We start from the raw sequence: 14,104 nt of genomic DNA on the forward strand, positions 1-14,104 counted from the left end.
ATTGTGTCACTGATTGCTGTATTAGTATTGTATACTTACTAGTGATGTAATAAATATAGATAGAGACTTCTTATGGTTTTTTGGTGTGCATTCTTTGTTGATTTAATTATTGGTTATTTTGGTATTTGAGGGAGTACCATTATTGAATAGCACCCTAGCAATTGTTTATTATTAATGTATATACTATTGAGTATTCTCTCCATATTTTGTATATTATGTAGTACTTTAGTACAACACAAATTTAAATGGCCCTATAAATGCAAACGTAACACCCGTGATATCTCATATTCTATTTTTGGGCCTTATTTTGAAGGTAATTTTTCACCAATTTCTTTTAATATTAACCCCTTCCCGCCGTTACGACGTGCTATGCCGTCACGGATTAAGTGGGCTTTAAAGCCGTTGTGACGGCATAGCACGCCGTAACGGCTTTGAGCCCTGGAGCGCCCGGGTTACTTACCTTCCCGGCGCTCCGCTTCGGGAGGACTGCCTCACAGCCCAGGCAGCCCTCCCACGGCAAATCAGGCCCCCGGGGGCCATGTGATCGCTCTCAAAGAGCGATCACATGGCCCCCTATAGCTGGCTGTGGATCTGCCAGCAGGGGGACTGTCTAAAATATTAGACAGTCCCCCTGCTGGTGGGAAGTATAAAAAAAATATATTAAACAGGTTTAAAAATAAATCAAATGTATTTATATATATATATAATATATGTATATATATTATATATATAATATATATGTATATTATATATATTTAACGTCATACATAGTGTATTTTAATACTAATATAAGTACATATATTAGTATTAAAATACACTTAGAATGACGTTACATATATATAATATACATATATTATATATATAATAGATATATACACATATATTATATATATAAATACATATAATTACAATAATAAATAAATAAAATAATAAAATTAATAAATAAAATATTCAAACAAAATTTTATATAAATTATATATACATATGTAATTTCATTCTAACTGTATTTTGTTATTAATATATATATATATTGGTAACAAAATACACTTAGAATGACATTCTATATATATCTATCTATATATAAAATGCAAATAACCGCAAATATATATATATATAGATAAATACATATAATTACATAAAATATTACATTAGTATACACGTAGAATTTAAATACCTATAAATGCATATGTATTAAAATTCTACGTGTATATTTAAGTAATCTTTTAACATAATTAGGTGATTTGATTAATTAAAATTTGATTGACATGCCTGACAACACAGGGAGAAAGTGCAGAGAATTTAATTCGCAAGCACTATATTTGACCCTGTAACTCTCCAAAACAACATAAAACCTGTACATGGGGGGGTACTGTTTTACTCGGGAGACTTCGCTGAACTCAAATATTAGTGTTTCAAATTGGTAAATTGTATTACAACGATGATATTTTAAGTAAAAGTGAAGTTTTTTGCATTTTTTACAAACGAACAGCACTTTTATGGACTATATTATTGTTGTAATATGTTTTACTGTTTTAAAACACTAATATTTGTGTTTAGTGAAGTCTCCCGAGAATAACAGTACCCCCCATGTACAGGTTTCATGGTGTTTTGGAAAGTCAGAGAGTCACATATAAGGCTTGCATTTCATTTTTTTTACATTGAAATTTGCCAGATTGGTTATGTTGCCTTTGAGAGCGTATGGTAGCCCAGGAATGAGAATTACCCCCATGATGGCATACCATTTGCAAAAGTAGACAACCCAAGGTATTGCAAGTGGGGTATGTCCAGTCTTTCTTAGTAGCCACTTAGTCACAAACACTGGCCAAATATTTGTTTTTTGCTTTTTTAACACAAAAACAAATATGAACGCTAACTTTGGCCAGTGTTTGTGACTAAGTGGCTACTAAAAAAGACTAAATATACCCCACTTTCAATACCTTTGGTTGTCTACTTTTTAAAATGGTATGCCATTATGGGGGTAATTCTCATTCCTGGGCTACCACACCGTCTCAAAGGTAACATTACTAATCTGACAAATTTCTATTTGAAAATGGAACGTTCTGTATTTGACCCTGTAACTTTCCAAAACACCATAAAACCTGTTAATGGGGGGTACAGTTGTACTCGTGAGACATCGCTGATTACAAATATGTGCATTTTTGTGCAGTAAAACCTAACAGTATTATGGCATTCACAGCTAAAATGTCAGACGGAAATACAAATTGTAAAAAAAATCTTATTTTCTCAAAATTTTTTTAAATTTTATTCATAATATATTATGTTTCATATATGAATAGTTAATGGTAAATTAAAGCCCTGTTTCTCCTGAACAAAATGATATATAATAAGTGTGGGTGCATATAATATAAAAGAGGGGAACTACGGGTGAACAGACATTTAGCGCAAATTCCAGTTTTTGTTTACGTTTTGTTTTGATCAGAACGTGCACTATTGACTCCGTCCTGAAGGGGTTAATGCAATCCATTTATTTATTTTGCAATTTTTATAACATGCATATTGCAAATTATCTGCTAATTTCGAAATCTGGGATGCTACTGTAATAACAATTCCCAGATTTTACTAGTAACATGACGTAAAGTCATGATTTTATTAAAGACACGGAGGCGAGTATTATGCATAACTCTTTCTTTATTTCCTCAGCAGCAAAGATAGAGGAATATAAATATTGTCAAAATGAAAGAAAAAACTAAACAGGCATAACAGTCAGCCAATCACATAACAGAGGAAGTAGCTATATAAGTCCTGTGTCTCCCACAATCCCCCTCTTTCTTGCGAAAACCGAAGACCAGGTAAGATAACGATGTCCCACTTGATCCAAACAGGAAACGGGAAACAATACGAAAACTTCAAGCTAAAAAAGATAGAAAAATATGGTAATTTCCAAACTCAAAACTGTAGACTTACCAAACATAACCGTGAGGAGCCATACAAAAACTGTATTCTGGAATAGAAAATATATAAAATTAGGATCCAGCATAAAATGGTCAAGATCATACAAAACATGATGCAAATATATGATATAAATACATGAAATAAATACAGACCTAATTGAAAAGCATACCTGAATAGCACCGAAGCATCTCATTTCCCAGAATCCACACCGGGAGGGTGGGCGGGAATAATACTCGCCTCCGTGTCTTTAATAAAATCATGACTTTACGTCATGTTACTAGTAAAATCTGGGAATTTTATTAAAGACACGGAGGCTCATATTATGCAAGTTCAAAGCTGTGCCACTACTCGAGATGCGATGTGTTCAATAGGTCTGAAATAGAAATCTCGAAAGGTCGACTCTCTGGACCAGTCCGCCGCTCGCATAATGTCTTCTAGACGACATCCGACTGAGGATGCTTTCGAAGCCATCGCGCCCCGTACAGAATGAGGCGTAAAAACAGAGGTGTCTATACCTGCAGAAGACAGTAGCCAACGCACCCAACGTGCCAGAGTAGGTGTCGAAACTGGCCGGTGAGGTGACTTAAAAGATAAGAACAAATCATGCAGATCAGCGGAGCGAAGGGAGCGTGTAGCATCTAGATAAACTTTGACGCAATCCACTGGGCAGAGTGCCGGACAACTAGAAAACCTCGGGTAAGTAAACGACTTGGATGCGGATTTCGTCCTCCTGGATATGTCAAAAGTAACGCCTTCTGGGGTGAATGCAACGGCGTCCCAATCCAGGGCCCTGACGTCAGAGATCCTCTTGCAAGAGATCAAACAGAGTAACATCACCAGCTTGGATGACAAACGTTTTAAAGACAATTCTTGGTTAGGGTACCATGATGAGAGGAACTGCAACATCACGTTGACGTCCCAAAATGCAGAGAAACGAGGCCGAGGAGGACGGGCAAGGCGAATACCCTTGAGAAGGCGACATACAAAAGGGTGTCTGCCGACAGGGGAACCATCCAAACCCCTGTGTCCTGCTGAAATAGCCGAGCGGGATAGGTTAATCGTGCGGTACGCCTTGCCCGAGTCAAACAGGAACGTGAGGAACTCCAGTATCAAATGTAGAGGGGCAGATACGGGATCCACTGCCCGTTCCATGCACCAACCAGACCACGATCTCCATGAAGTTCGATAAGCTGTTCGTGTGCCTGGGGCCCAGGCGTTATCGAGGAGCAGGAGAGTTGTCTGCGGAACGTCTGAGACAACCCAAGGTCCCCTGAAAGGAACCATGCTATCAGGGGCAACTGGTGTTGCAACACCAGGTCGTGTGAGTTCCCATCCGGATCCAGAAGGAGGTCCTGGAAGACTGGTATCAGCCGAGGGAAATCTATTGACAACTCCATCAAGCGAGGGAACCATGGTCGAGATCTCCAGAGAGGGGTGACCAACGCCACACGGCAATCGTGGCGAACCAGTTTCGAGATCGTGCGTGCGATCATGTTGAACGGGGGAAAGGCATACAGGTGACCCTGCGGCCAGTCTTGGAGAAAGGCATCTGTCGCCACCGCCGCCGGGTCCGGCCTCCAACTGTAGAACTTCGGCAGTTGAGTGTTCAGCCGAGATGCGAACAGATCCATCTGGAATTTTCCCCATAACATGTCCAGGCCCTGGAACACTGAAGCGTGTAAATGCCAGTCGCCAGAGTCTCTTAAGTGTCTGGAATTCCAATCCGCTCCCGAATTGTCCAGACCCGGAATGTGTTCCGCCGTCACTGAGACGTTGTTGTAGAGGCAGAACTGCCAGAAATCTTTCGCTAGAATCGCTAACATTTTGGACTTCGTGCCGCCCAGGTGATTTATGTAACGGACTGCCGACACGTTGTCCATCTTGAGCAGAACACAGCAATTCGCCCGCCCTGGGGTAAGGCTGCGGATCGCGAATGCTCCTGCCAGGAGTTCCAAGCAGTTGATGTGCAACGACTTCTCCACGTCGGACCATCTGCCTCCTGTGGAAACGTCTCCACAACGAGCGCCCCAGCCGTGTAAGCTGGCATCGGACTCTATCACTACGTCCGGGACGGAGCCGAAAATGGCTCTCCCGTTCCACGCCTCCATGTGTGCCAACCACCATTCCAACTCGTCTCTGGATTCCGCGTCCAAGCGTATCCGGGATTCGTAGGAGTGACCCAGCCGAAGGTGTGAACCTTTGAGCCGTTGGAGGGCTCTGTAATGTAGTGGGCCCGGGAAGATCGCCTGAATAGAGGCTGCGAGGAGGCCAATAATTCTCGCCAATTGTCTTACTGACAAGTTCGAAACACGAAGAGCCCTCCGGATTTCCTTCCGAATGGCCTTCATCTTGGAATCCGGTAGAAATAAAAACTGTTGGACGGAGTCCACTTTGAAGCCCAGGAATTCTATCGACTGGGCGGGGGTCAGGACCGATTTGTCCCGATTGATCAGGAATCCCAAACCTTGTAACAGGTCGGTCGTCCATTCTAAGTGTAGTAGGAGGTCCGCCCTTGACTGGGACAAGATCAGAATGTCGTCCAGGTAAATAATGAGACGGACCCCTCGGGTTCGGAGGAATGCCACTACCGGCTTCAAGAGCTTGGTGAAGCACCAAGGAGCCGAAGAGAGACCAAAAGGCAGGCAGGTGAAGCGCCATCGTCGGCCATGCCAAGTGAAATGCAGGTAATCCCTGCAGTCCGCGGCAATGGGAACCGTGAAGTAAGCGTCCTTCAGGTCCAGTTTGACCAGCCAGTCCGACTGGCGTAGAAGATCTCTGAGGCAGTGTATGCCTTCCATCTGGAAATGTTGGTAACGCAGGAAAGCATTGAGAGGGCGAAGATTTATCACGGGGCGCACTCCGCCCCCTTTCTTTGGTACTAGGAACAAGTTGCTCGTAAAGCCTCTTGCGGCGAACGGCAGTTCCTCTATTGCGCCCTTGGACAACATTTCCACGACCTCCGCGGAAATCATCTCGTCCTGATCTGGTGGAAGAGACAATTCTCTGGGGGGACAAAGCTGGACAGGCATAGAAACGAACTCTAGGCGATATCCCCTTACACACTGTAGTACCCAAGCATCTGATGTCAGTGCCACCCACCTGTGGTAAAACATGGCTAACCTCCCCGCTACCTGAACCTGAGCAGGAGGGGAAGAAGGGGTACTCACCGTAAGGACGTCTGGTTGGAGCGCCACTGCGGGGGTATCTGGAGCCCCAAGCCCTGCCTCTGGCTGGGAAGAAGGTGGGTGCTCTCGGGTCTTGGAAGCCTCGTGACGGAAAAAAGGAACCTCTGGGTGCTCGGAATGAGCCTCTGTAACCGCGGCCAGGCGGACGGTTCCTGCTACGCCCGGCCCCTCCAAAAACCTTGGGCGCGAACATGCGCTTCATGTTCGCTTGCGCCTTATCAATTGCGGTAAAGGTCTTGACATAGGAGCCCATGTCTTTGACAAAGGAGGAGCCGAACAGTAAGCCCTCTTCAGTCGGGTCAGGTTCTGTCACCGTCATAGCGGCCAGTTTAGGGTCGATCTTTAGAAGGATCGCCTTACGCCTCTCGGAGGACATAGCTGTATTAGCATTGCCCAGCAGGCATATAGCCCGTTGGACCCATCCAATGGCCACATCCATATCCAAAACTGAGTCTCCAGATTTGGCAGCTTCGAGAAGCTCGTATAATTTAGATAGGGGCCCCAGAGTATCCAGGATCTTGTCCTGGCACCCTTTCAGGGAGTGGTCAAGGCCCTTCTTGGGCTTCCAGCCCGACTTATTGAGAAATTGGGCAATTTGGGGATCAATATCCGGGGTTTTGCCGGCGGCGCCGGGGAGGGAAGGCCTCGGGCATTCGGCGCGCAGTTTATTGCGGCCTTCTTTAGAGAGCGGGGTGCGAATACGCTTAGCCACGTACTGGGCAATATGGTCCGGGGGAACCCATTCAGCGGACCTGGGGTGTCGCAGGTCATCAGGGTCGAACAGGGGGTTGCCCTGCGGGTCAAGAATCGCCTTGGTGTCCCCAGAGGCGTCTAATAAGTGGCCACTGGCCATGGCGGAGGAGCCCGAGGGGGTCACGCCCGTAAGGGGCAAATCCTCGCCAGATTCACCTTCATCGAAGGAGTCATATCCCATATGGTCGGACTCATCCTCCACACTCCGGTCGGTATCCGACCCATCATCCAGGGCTCTAGCCCTTTTCCATAGTCTAGCCTTTTTAGCCCGGCCAGGGGCTCTTTTGCGCGTGGGGTGCGCGCTATCAGTGACCGCTTCCAGCGAGTCATTCAAGGCAGGTAGCACCTGCATCGAGGAGTGGGAGCCGACATTTTTGGATTTGGCCTTAGCCTTACGTGCCCCAGGCACTGTCTGGGCAGGGGAAGGGGACCCCCCACCCTGGGAAGCTGGGGCGGTAACGGTAGGTAAAACCATCGAGTGCAGGGAGTGGGTAAATGAGGAGGAGACAGCCCCCATGGCTGAGGCAATAGCCTTCTGCAGGGAGGAAGCCATAGTGGCTTCAAGCAATGCTTGAAATTCCTGAGAGGCCACAGCACTCTCAGTAGTCTCCATGGTAAAGTCCCCTGAGGGATCTGCAGGCCCATCATCCCTATCCTGCATGCTGGCTATAGTTTGTAAGAGCCAACTGTAGACTAACGAAAATGGGGCAGAGAGAACTAAAAAGGGTTGAGTAACCCACAGAGAAAAGCAATAAGAAAATAGTCAGACCGTTAGTGTGCCCGGGAGGGATCGAGGCGACCGACTGCACGGCAACTAGGAGGCAGACCGCATGGAGGTCCGTCCAAAATGGCCGCCGCACGCGAGGGAGTGCTCGCGGCCGTGCACCCGTCGGGGGAAGGGGCGCGTGCACTCTGCCCGCGCGGTAAGACCGTGAGCGGGTAGGGAAAAAGTGCACGTAGCCGCGGTCGTGAAGCCAGGACCGGCCGCGGCAAAAATCACTGTTTGCACCCGCGAGGGAGCAAGGGAAAGGCAGGGGGAGAAAAAAAAAATCTCCTGGTAAAGGGGAAAAACCCCCAGGGATCCCCAAGGCACACTAAGAGCACAACAAATAAAAACGATGCATATACATTTAAACAAGGGATGCATCAATAAACACAATACCAAAGTAAAATCAGTAAATGGCAATAATAACAAGAAATACCACAATCAAAGTATAACAAGTAAGAGAGCTAAACATGGATACTTAGCTGTCTGAGGAAGCAGCAAAGAAAGAGGGGGATTGTGGGAGACACAGGACTTATATAGCTACTTCCTCTGTTATGTGATTGGCTGACTGTTATGCCTGTTTAGTTTTTTCTTTCATTTTGACAATATTTATATTCCTCTATCTTTGCTGCTGAGGAAATAAAGAAAGAGTTATGCATAATATGAGCCTCCGTGTCTTTAATAAAATCACTAAATTAGGCTCAGCTTTATCAAGTGAGTATTGAATGCACCCCTTGTATACATTTTCCAAGTTTTTGCATAATGGATCTGCTTATTAATGTACCTAACCTCACCTTTCCACTTATATTTTTTTAATCTTCTTGTTGAAATGTATTTTAAAAGCTATGTGGAGAAGATAAACAACCCCTTTATGATTAATTTTTTAACAGATTTATTTACTTTTCTATTTATATTCTTTCTTACACAGTAATACAGTACATACAATTTAAAAATTACACCACCATGACTGGGGGGTACATTACCACTTTCATCCCTCAGCGAGATTTTTTTTCTCCAGCCTCCCACTTACTACTACAGTGTATGGCAGTCACAGGCATTCTTCTTGTAGAAACTTTACCTCCTCATTATCCATTTCTAATAGACGGCCTTCCTCTTGTAGTAATAGATGAAAGTAGACCATCTGGGACCATTAGCCCACTGTATCTACAATCTTGGAAAACCCATGACAGCATTCTATTGCATTTAATATATCAGAAAGGGGGGTCATTTTTTAATTGATGATTCCACTTTACCTACCTGAAATAGTAAAATATATTTTTAGGAGTATTACATGATTATTACCCCTTACTCATATCCATTGAACTCCGACGTCAGATGCAGCTCGTAGGGTTCGTAGGTTAGTAGTGTTTAATTGTTTAATAAAGTTACAAACCTTTGACTCGGTAGTCATGTTCGCCGCGAAGCACGCCGGTAGTTGTAGTTTCGAGATAGCTTGGGTCATGTGTCTTGCTTCCTTATGATGGCTGAAACGCAAGCTTTTCCCGTAGCTCGAGAGCAGGTCAGAATTAAATTGTTTGCATTTTTCGGGTAGAGTGAAGTTAATGTAATCTGTTTTGTTTCACTATCGCTATACCACCGTGGTGTGAAACAATTATAGTCTTAATGTCTTCACCGGAAGTGGCGGCTTTGAAATAGGAAGCACAGAATGTAGGACCAGCTGATATCTTGTTACTATTAGTAAACATACAAATGCCATGTACAACATTTTGGGTTTAACTTTTTATTATTGGTTCATAACATTCCTACTTGTTTACCTCCCAATCCATTTATCAATTTCTGTACTTGTAATTGTATTTTTGATTTGTAGATATTTACTGTAGTTTGTAAGCTCCCATTTAATGGCCAAATAATGGAAAGTATCATTAGAGTATCATGTGTGAATGAGTGTGTATAATGCAGATGTTTGAACTCAATGATGTGTTTGTAGTGCTAATATTTGCATGCAGAGTGTCCTTTTTATTTACAGGGGTTGCAATTGTGTGTAGTGTTGGTGTTTGCACACAAGGCTGTTTTTTGTGTTTAGTCTTGGTGTTTGAATGCACGTTTTTTTTTTGTTTTTTTTTTGTGTGCCACTGTTTGACTACAGTATGTGTGATGTTTGCATGCTGACAAATGTTCACATATATACATACATTGTCACACACACAAAATATGCAATGGCCTCAGCCAGGGACAGAGCCACTTTAAAGGAACACTATAGGTATAGGGTAAGGATTACAAAACTGTATTCCTAATGCTACAGTGTCCTTGTCCCTATTTCTTTTCCCCCCTGTCTGTGAAAGGGTTAAAAACGTTGTTACCTCTTGCCATCGCTGAAGCTCTCTTGGGACTTGCTAGGTTTACTCCTTCTGTAATGTTACGCAGATAGAGGAACCTAATGCACATGCATGGCGAGCACACATTTAAAGCTTAACCATAGGAAAGCATCGAATCAATGCTTTCCTATAGGGAATTTGAGGACATTAGATGTCCTCATGCCTCTAGTGGCAGTCTTAAAGGACCACTCCACACACCAAAAGCAGTTCAGCGTGCTGAAGTGTTTTATGGGTGAGGAGTATTCTAGTATAACCCCAGTTTATAAAAGAGGCGATTACTATGAGAAATCTGCACTTTTATAAATTAACTATGGAACACCCCCTAGCTGTCAAACAGCCAGGGAGGTTTGCAGCCTACTTCTGTTTGCTTCCCTTTAAGCTAACGGAAGTGGTAGGCATGCTCTACTTGAGTGTGCCTGCCTCTTGCCACACAGACCAGATGTGCGTGCATGTGGGCACCAAGTCAGAGACTGAAAGTCTCTTCCGGTAATAAAGGGGAGGGCTTTCTAAAGCTGCAGTTCATAAGAACTGCAGCTTTTGAAAGCTCTTTTAATCCATACCCCCCCAATGAATGCATTCATTGAAGTATATCTACTAAACAGTGATTATTTTTTTTTCCTATGCCCATTTGGGCAGTGGAGTATTCCACTTTAATTAGATGAACTGGTTTTCAGTGCCTATTGTGTCCCTTTAAGTAAGCCCTCTATTACACCAGCACATTGTTTCTAGAACACCCAACCTGACTCTCTCCCTCTACCTACGTTCAGATCCTTCACTGCTGTTTGAAAGGAGCAGCTTATTGATATATTAAATATCTTTGCCACTACAAGAGAGCATATCAGGCAGGACAAACAACTTAATTCCAGGATGCTAGTGCCATTTGTGTTTCTGTACTCTCTCGCTTTCTTGGTAATAAAACATAAACCAGTTAACAGTGAACAGGGCTGTATATAAACTGGTGGTAGTCGTGGTATGGCTTCTATTCGTTTATCGATCAGCTCAAATTATGCAATGTGATTATTAGAACTGCTCTTTGAGGACAGATTTATTATCTCATAAACTTTAGCTGGAAAGGAATTTATGGAAAAGATTAGTCGTCTTAGACCAGAAAGATTGGCTCCTGATTGGAACATCCCATTCTACTGTGGGAGTAATAAGCAAGCATCCAAAAACTGAAATTGCACATAGTGCCTCTAGTGGCTGAATGGTAGACAGCCACTAGAGGCAGCCTTAACCCTCTCCATCTCTAAAACTGCAGTGTTTACATTGCAGAAAAAAAGTTACCGGTGCACTGCCCAAATACATATTTTTTTTCTTTGGTTTTTACTGTGTGTATTGTGGCTGATGTGTACTATTGTCGTTGCTGCAACCCAAGAGTAATGGGAGTTTGAGCGAAGGACTTATTTTTGTGTTTTACATTGCAGAGTTAAGGGAACAGGGATGCTGCTCCCAGACCACATCAATGCGATGAAGTGGTCTGGGTGCCTATAGTGTCCCTTCAATGAAGCAGTTTTAGTGTATAGACTATGCCCCTTAGTGTCACTGCTCAGTTATTTGCCATTTCGGAGTGTGACGGCAGCAAAATAACTGGTAACACTGGAATCTTAAGACATACCTCCCAGAATTGGGACACCAGTGGGAGGGAAGGATAAGTGGCGGGCCAGTTTCGCAGTCATGGCACTCTCTAACCACAAGGAAACATACGTCACCTGCCTGCTCACATTACTCGCAGATTAACCTGGTGTGAATACACACAAGGCTGCCTGACAATTTTAACCAGCCCCCTGAGCACTGTATCAGTGCTCCCTGCAAGGTCGTAGTCGGTAGGGGGATTCAAAAATTAAGTAACCAGTTCCGAATTTCCATATGTTTCCGACTCCACACATGGCCAGCCCGAGAACACTGGATAGTAGCGGCCCAGCAGGAGAGAGCATTGCCCCGTTGCCCCCTCCCCTTCCTGGATCTGCCACTGCCCGAGACATTGTGCTGCCTTGTTCCAAGACTCAAATGCTGCACCCCGGTCCAATCATGAACTCGCACATAAGTGCATCAACACAGTCACACATATACACCCTGGGGGTGGGGGGCAATACCAGTCTATTGGTCCATAGTGCAGGTTTCGCAACTCGCCTGTTAACATCAGCGAAAGACACAAGTACACAAAAATATGTGTTGACAGACTTGGGCATTCAGATGTGAAAAGTGGTTAGAGAACAGCCCGGGGAACAATTGCCATGCCCACTTGGCACTTGGACATCATTAATCAATAAGGGGAGTCTCCCCAACCAGGCAAGCATATAATAAAAATATGTCTGAAGGATTTTCCAGCAAGGGAATGCTATTAATGCATTAAATCAGGGATAGACAAATTTGATTAAAATCTAGAAGCTAGCTAAAAATGTTAGGAGTCAGGTTTTTTTTTTTAAATTCTTTATTTTTTGTGTGCAAGAGTTCACAGGTATGCCGTGGTGCCACAATAGCAGTCACGTGCGCATTTTCAACATACATTACACATATGGCACATAGAAGGTCTGCACATTTTTTATATAATGATAATGGTAAGGTAGTTAAGCATGTGGTGCACCCACTATATTCCCCGCTAGTGTTTTCAGTTTAAGCTATTGTAGCATAAGAGCAGGTTTAACTTATTTAGCTTATGATTACGATTTGTTTCACAAGATTTTGTATGACATATGGTTAAAGATATACAGGCTGTAGTCATCTGAGTGTGTGATCTCTAGTGTGTCGATGGGGAAGGTTGTTTAACTCTGGCTTGGTCTGCCTCGGGCACCATTCTGGAATGTGTGGAGGTCTGTGGGGTTGGTTGCCTTCGCTACCCTGGACGGGTCTACATAGTGACTAATGGTTGGGTTCATCGCGGCTTGTGTGCATTGTAGTTATCTGCAGTTGTGTGTGTCTGCTGTGGGTAGTGTCTTGTGTTACATGTTTGTGTTGTTTAGCTTACTGATTGTGCTGGTTTGCTGCCATGTATGTCCTAGTGTGTATGTGTTCTTCGGGTACCGTCATTTGCAGTGTCTGCAGGGCTGGGACAGTGTTTTAATGTCCATCTTGAGTCCAGGAACAACGTCCATCATGAGCCGGGTCCTAGTCTCGGTAGTAGGCGCATAGGGCCGCAGGGGACCTGGCAGCAAAGTCCATTTGCGCTTTTCTTAGGGCGTTGGGCACTTCTGGGGGTCTGTTTCTGCAGCTTGTGATGTGAGCGGCTTTCCTTTGAAAGCCGCTGTCCTCCCCATGTACGGGTCACTGTGCATCTCTATGCGGGGTGTCCCCCTGTGTTGCCGGATCTGCTGTTTCCTAGAATGAAGCTTCTGGGCGGCTGCAGTCTGGGAGGGCTCTTGTGGCAAGGTGACATGGTTGCGCTGGTTCCCCTTGTTTCCCGCCCTTTGCTTTGCGGTTTGCGAGTACTTGCCGGTGTTTGTTGCCGTTTGCTGACCCGTCGTGAGGGCTTGTGTCGTCTACCAACCGGCTCTTCCGCTTGGCGGGCCCTGCTGTACCTGGTGGGTCTTTTTTCTTGTGTCCGCGTGGTTGCGGGCTGTCCGCCATTTTGGAGTGCCTGTGGGCTGTGCTTTGTGGCCCGGCGTGCATTTGAGCATGGCAGACAGCATTGGTGGTCGCCCGTGGGGACCGGGATAACCCCCACCGGTCCAAAGGGGGGGGGGATCGCAGGACGCCGTTCGGAGACCTGGGGGGAGCGGCCGTCTCTCCCCAACTCAAGCTCGTGTAGGCCCCAGGCCTTGGTCGGGTTACTCCGGTGCCATACCGTGGCATGATTGGTATCACCGTGTGTGTGTCCATCTTGTGGGCAGTTTGGTTGCAGTTTTGGGTCGGTGGCTGCTCGTGGCACTGAGTTGGCTCCGATTATCTGGCCCAGATCCTGGAGCTCAGACAAAACATGTCTGATCTGTTCAGCAGTCAGGCTCCGCCCCAGGAGTCAGGTTTTTAAACATCAAAAATACAATTCTTAAAGGGACACTATAGTCACCAGAACCACTACATGTAGTTGTACTAATGTAATTGTTCTGAGGTCTATATCCTGTTCCTGCACACTTTTCAATGTAAACATTGCCTTTTCAGGCAAAAGGTAGTGTTTACAGTGCTGCTTAGTAACACCTCTAGTAAATGTCACTCAG

The 14,104-nt window shown here is 44.8% G+C and overlaps 1 protein-coding gene across 1 annotated transcript in view; it reads left to right on the top strand.

The window, feature by feature from the left end:
- Positions 1–9,070: 9,070 nt before the first annotated feature.
- VPS41 (VPS41 subunit of HOPS complex) overlaps positions 9,071–14,104 on the top strand; it is a 312,102-nt gene continuing 307,068 nt past the window's right edge. Inside the window, exon 1 of the mRNA XM_063450642.1 lies at positions 9,071–9,136. Within this exon, the coding sequence (XP_063306712.1) occupies positions 9,095–9,136 (42 nt within the window). The 5' untranslated portion in view covers positions 9,071–9,094. The remainder of the gene's footprint in view (positions 9,137–14,104) is intronic.

The sequence above is a fragment of the Pelobates fuscus genome, chromosome 4 (assembly GCF_036172605.1).
Source record: "Pelobates fuscus isolate aPelFus1 chromosome 4, aPelFus1.pri, whole genome shotgun sequence".
Classification (NCBI taxonomy): Eukaryota; Metazoa; Chordata; class Amphibia; order Anura; family Pelobatidae; genus Pelobates; species Pelobates fuscus.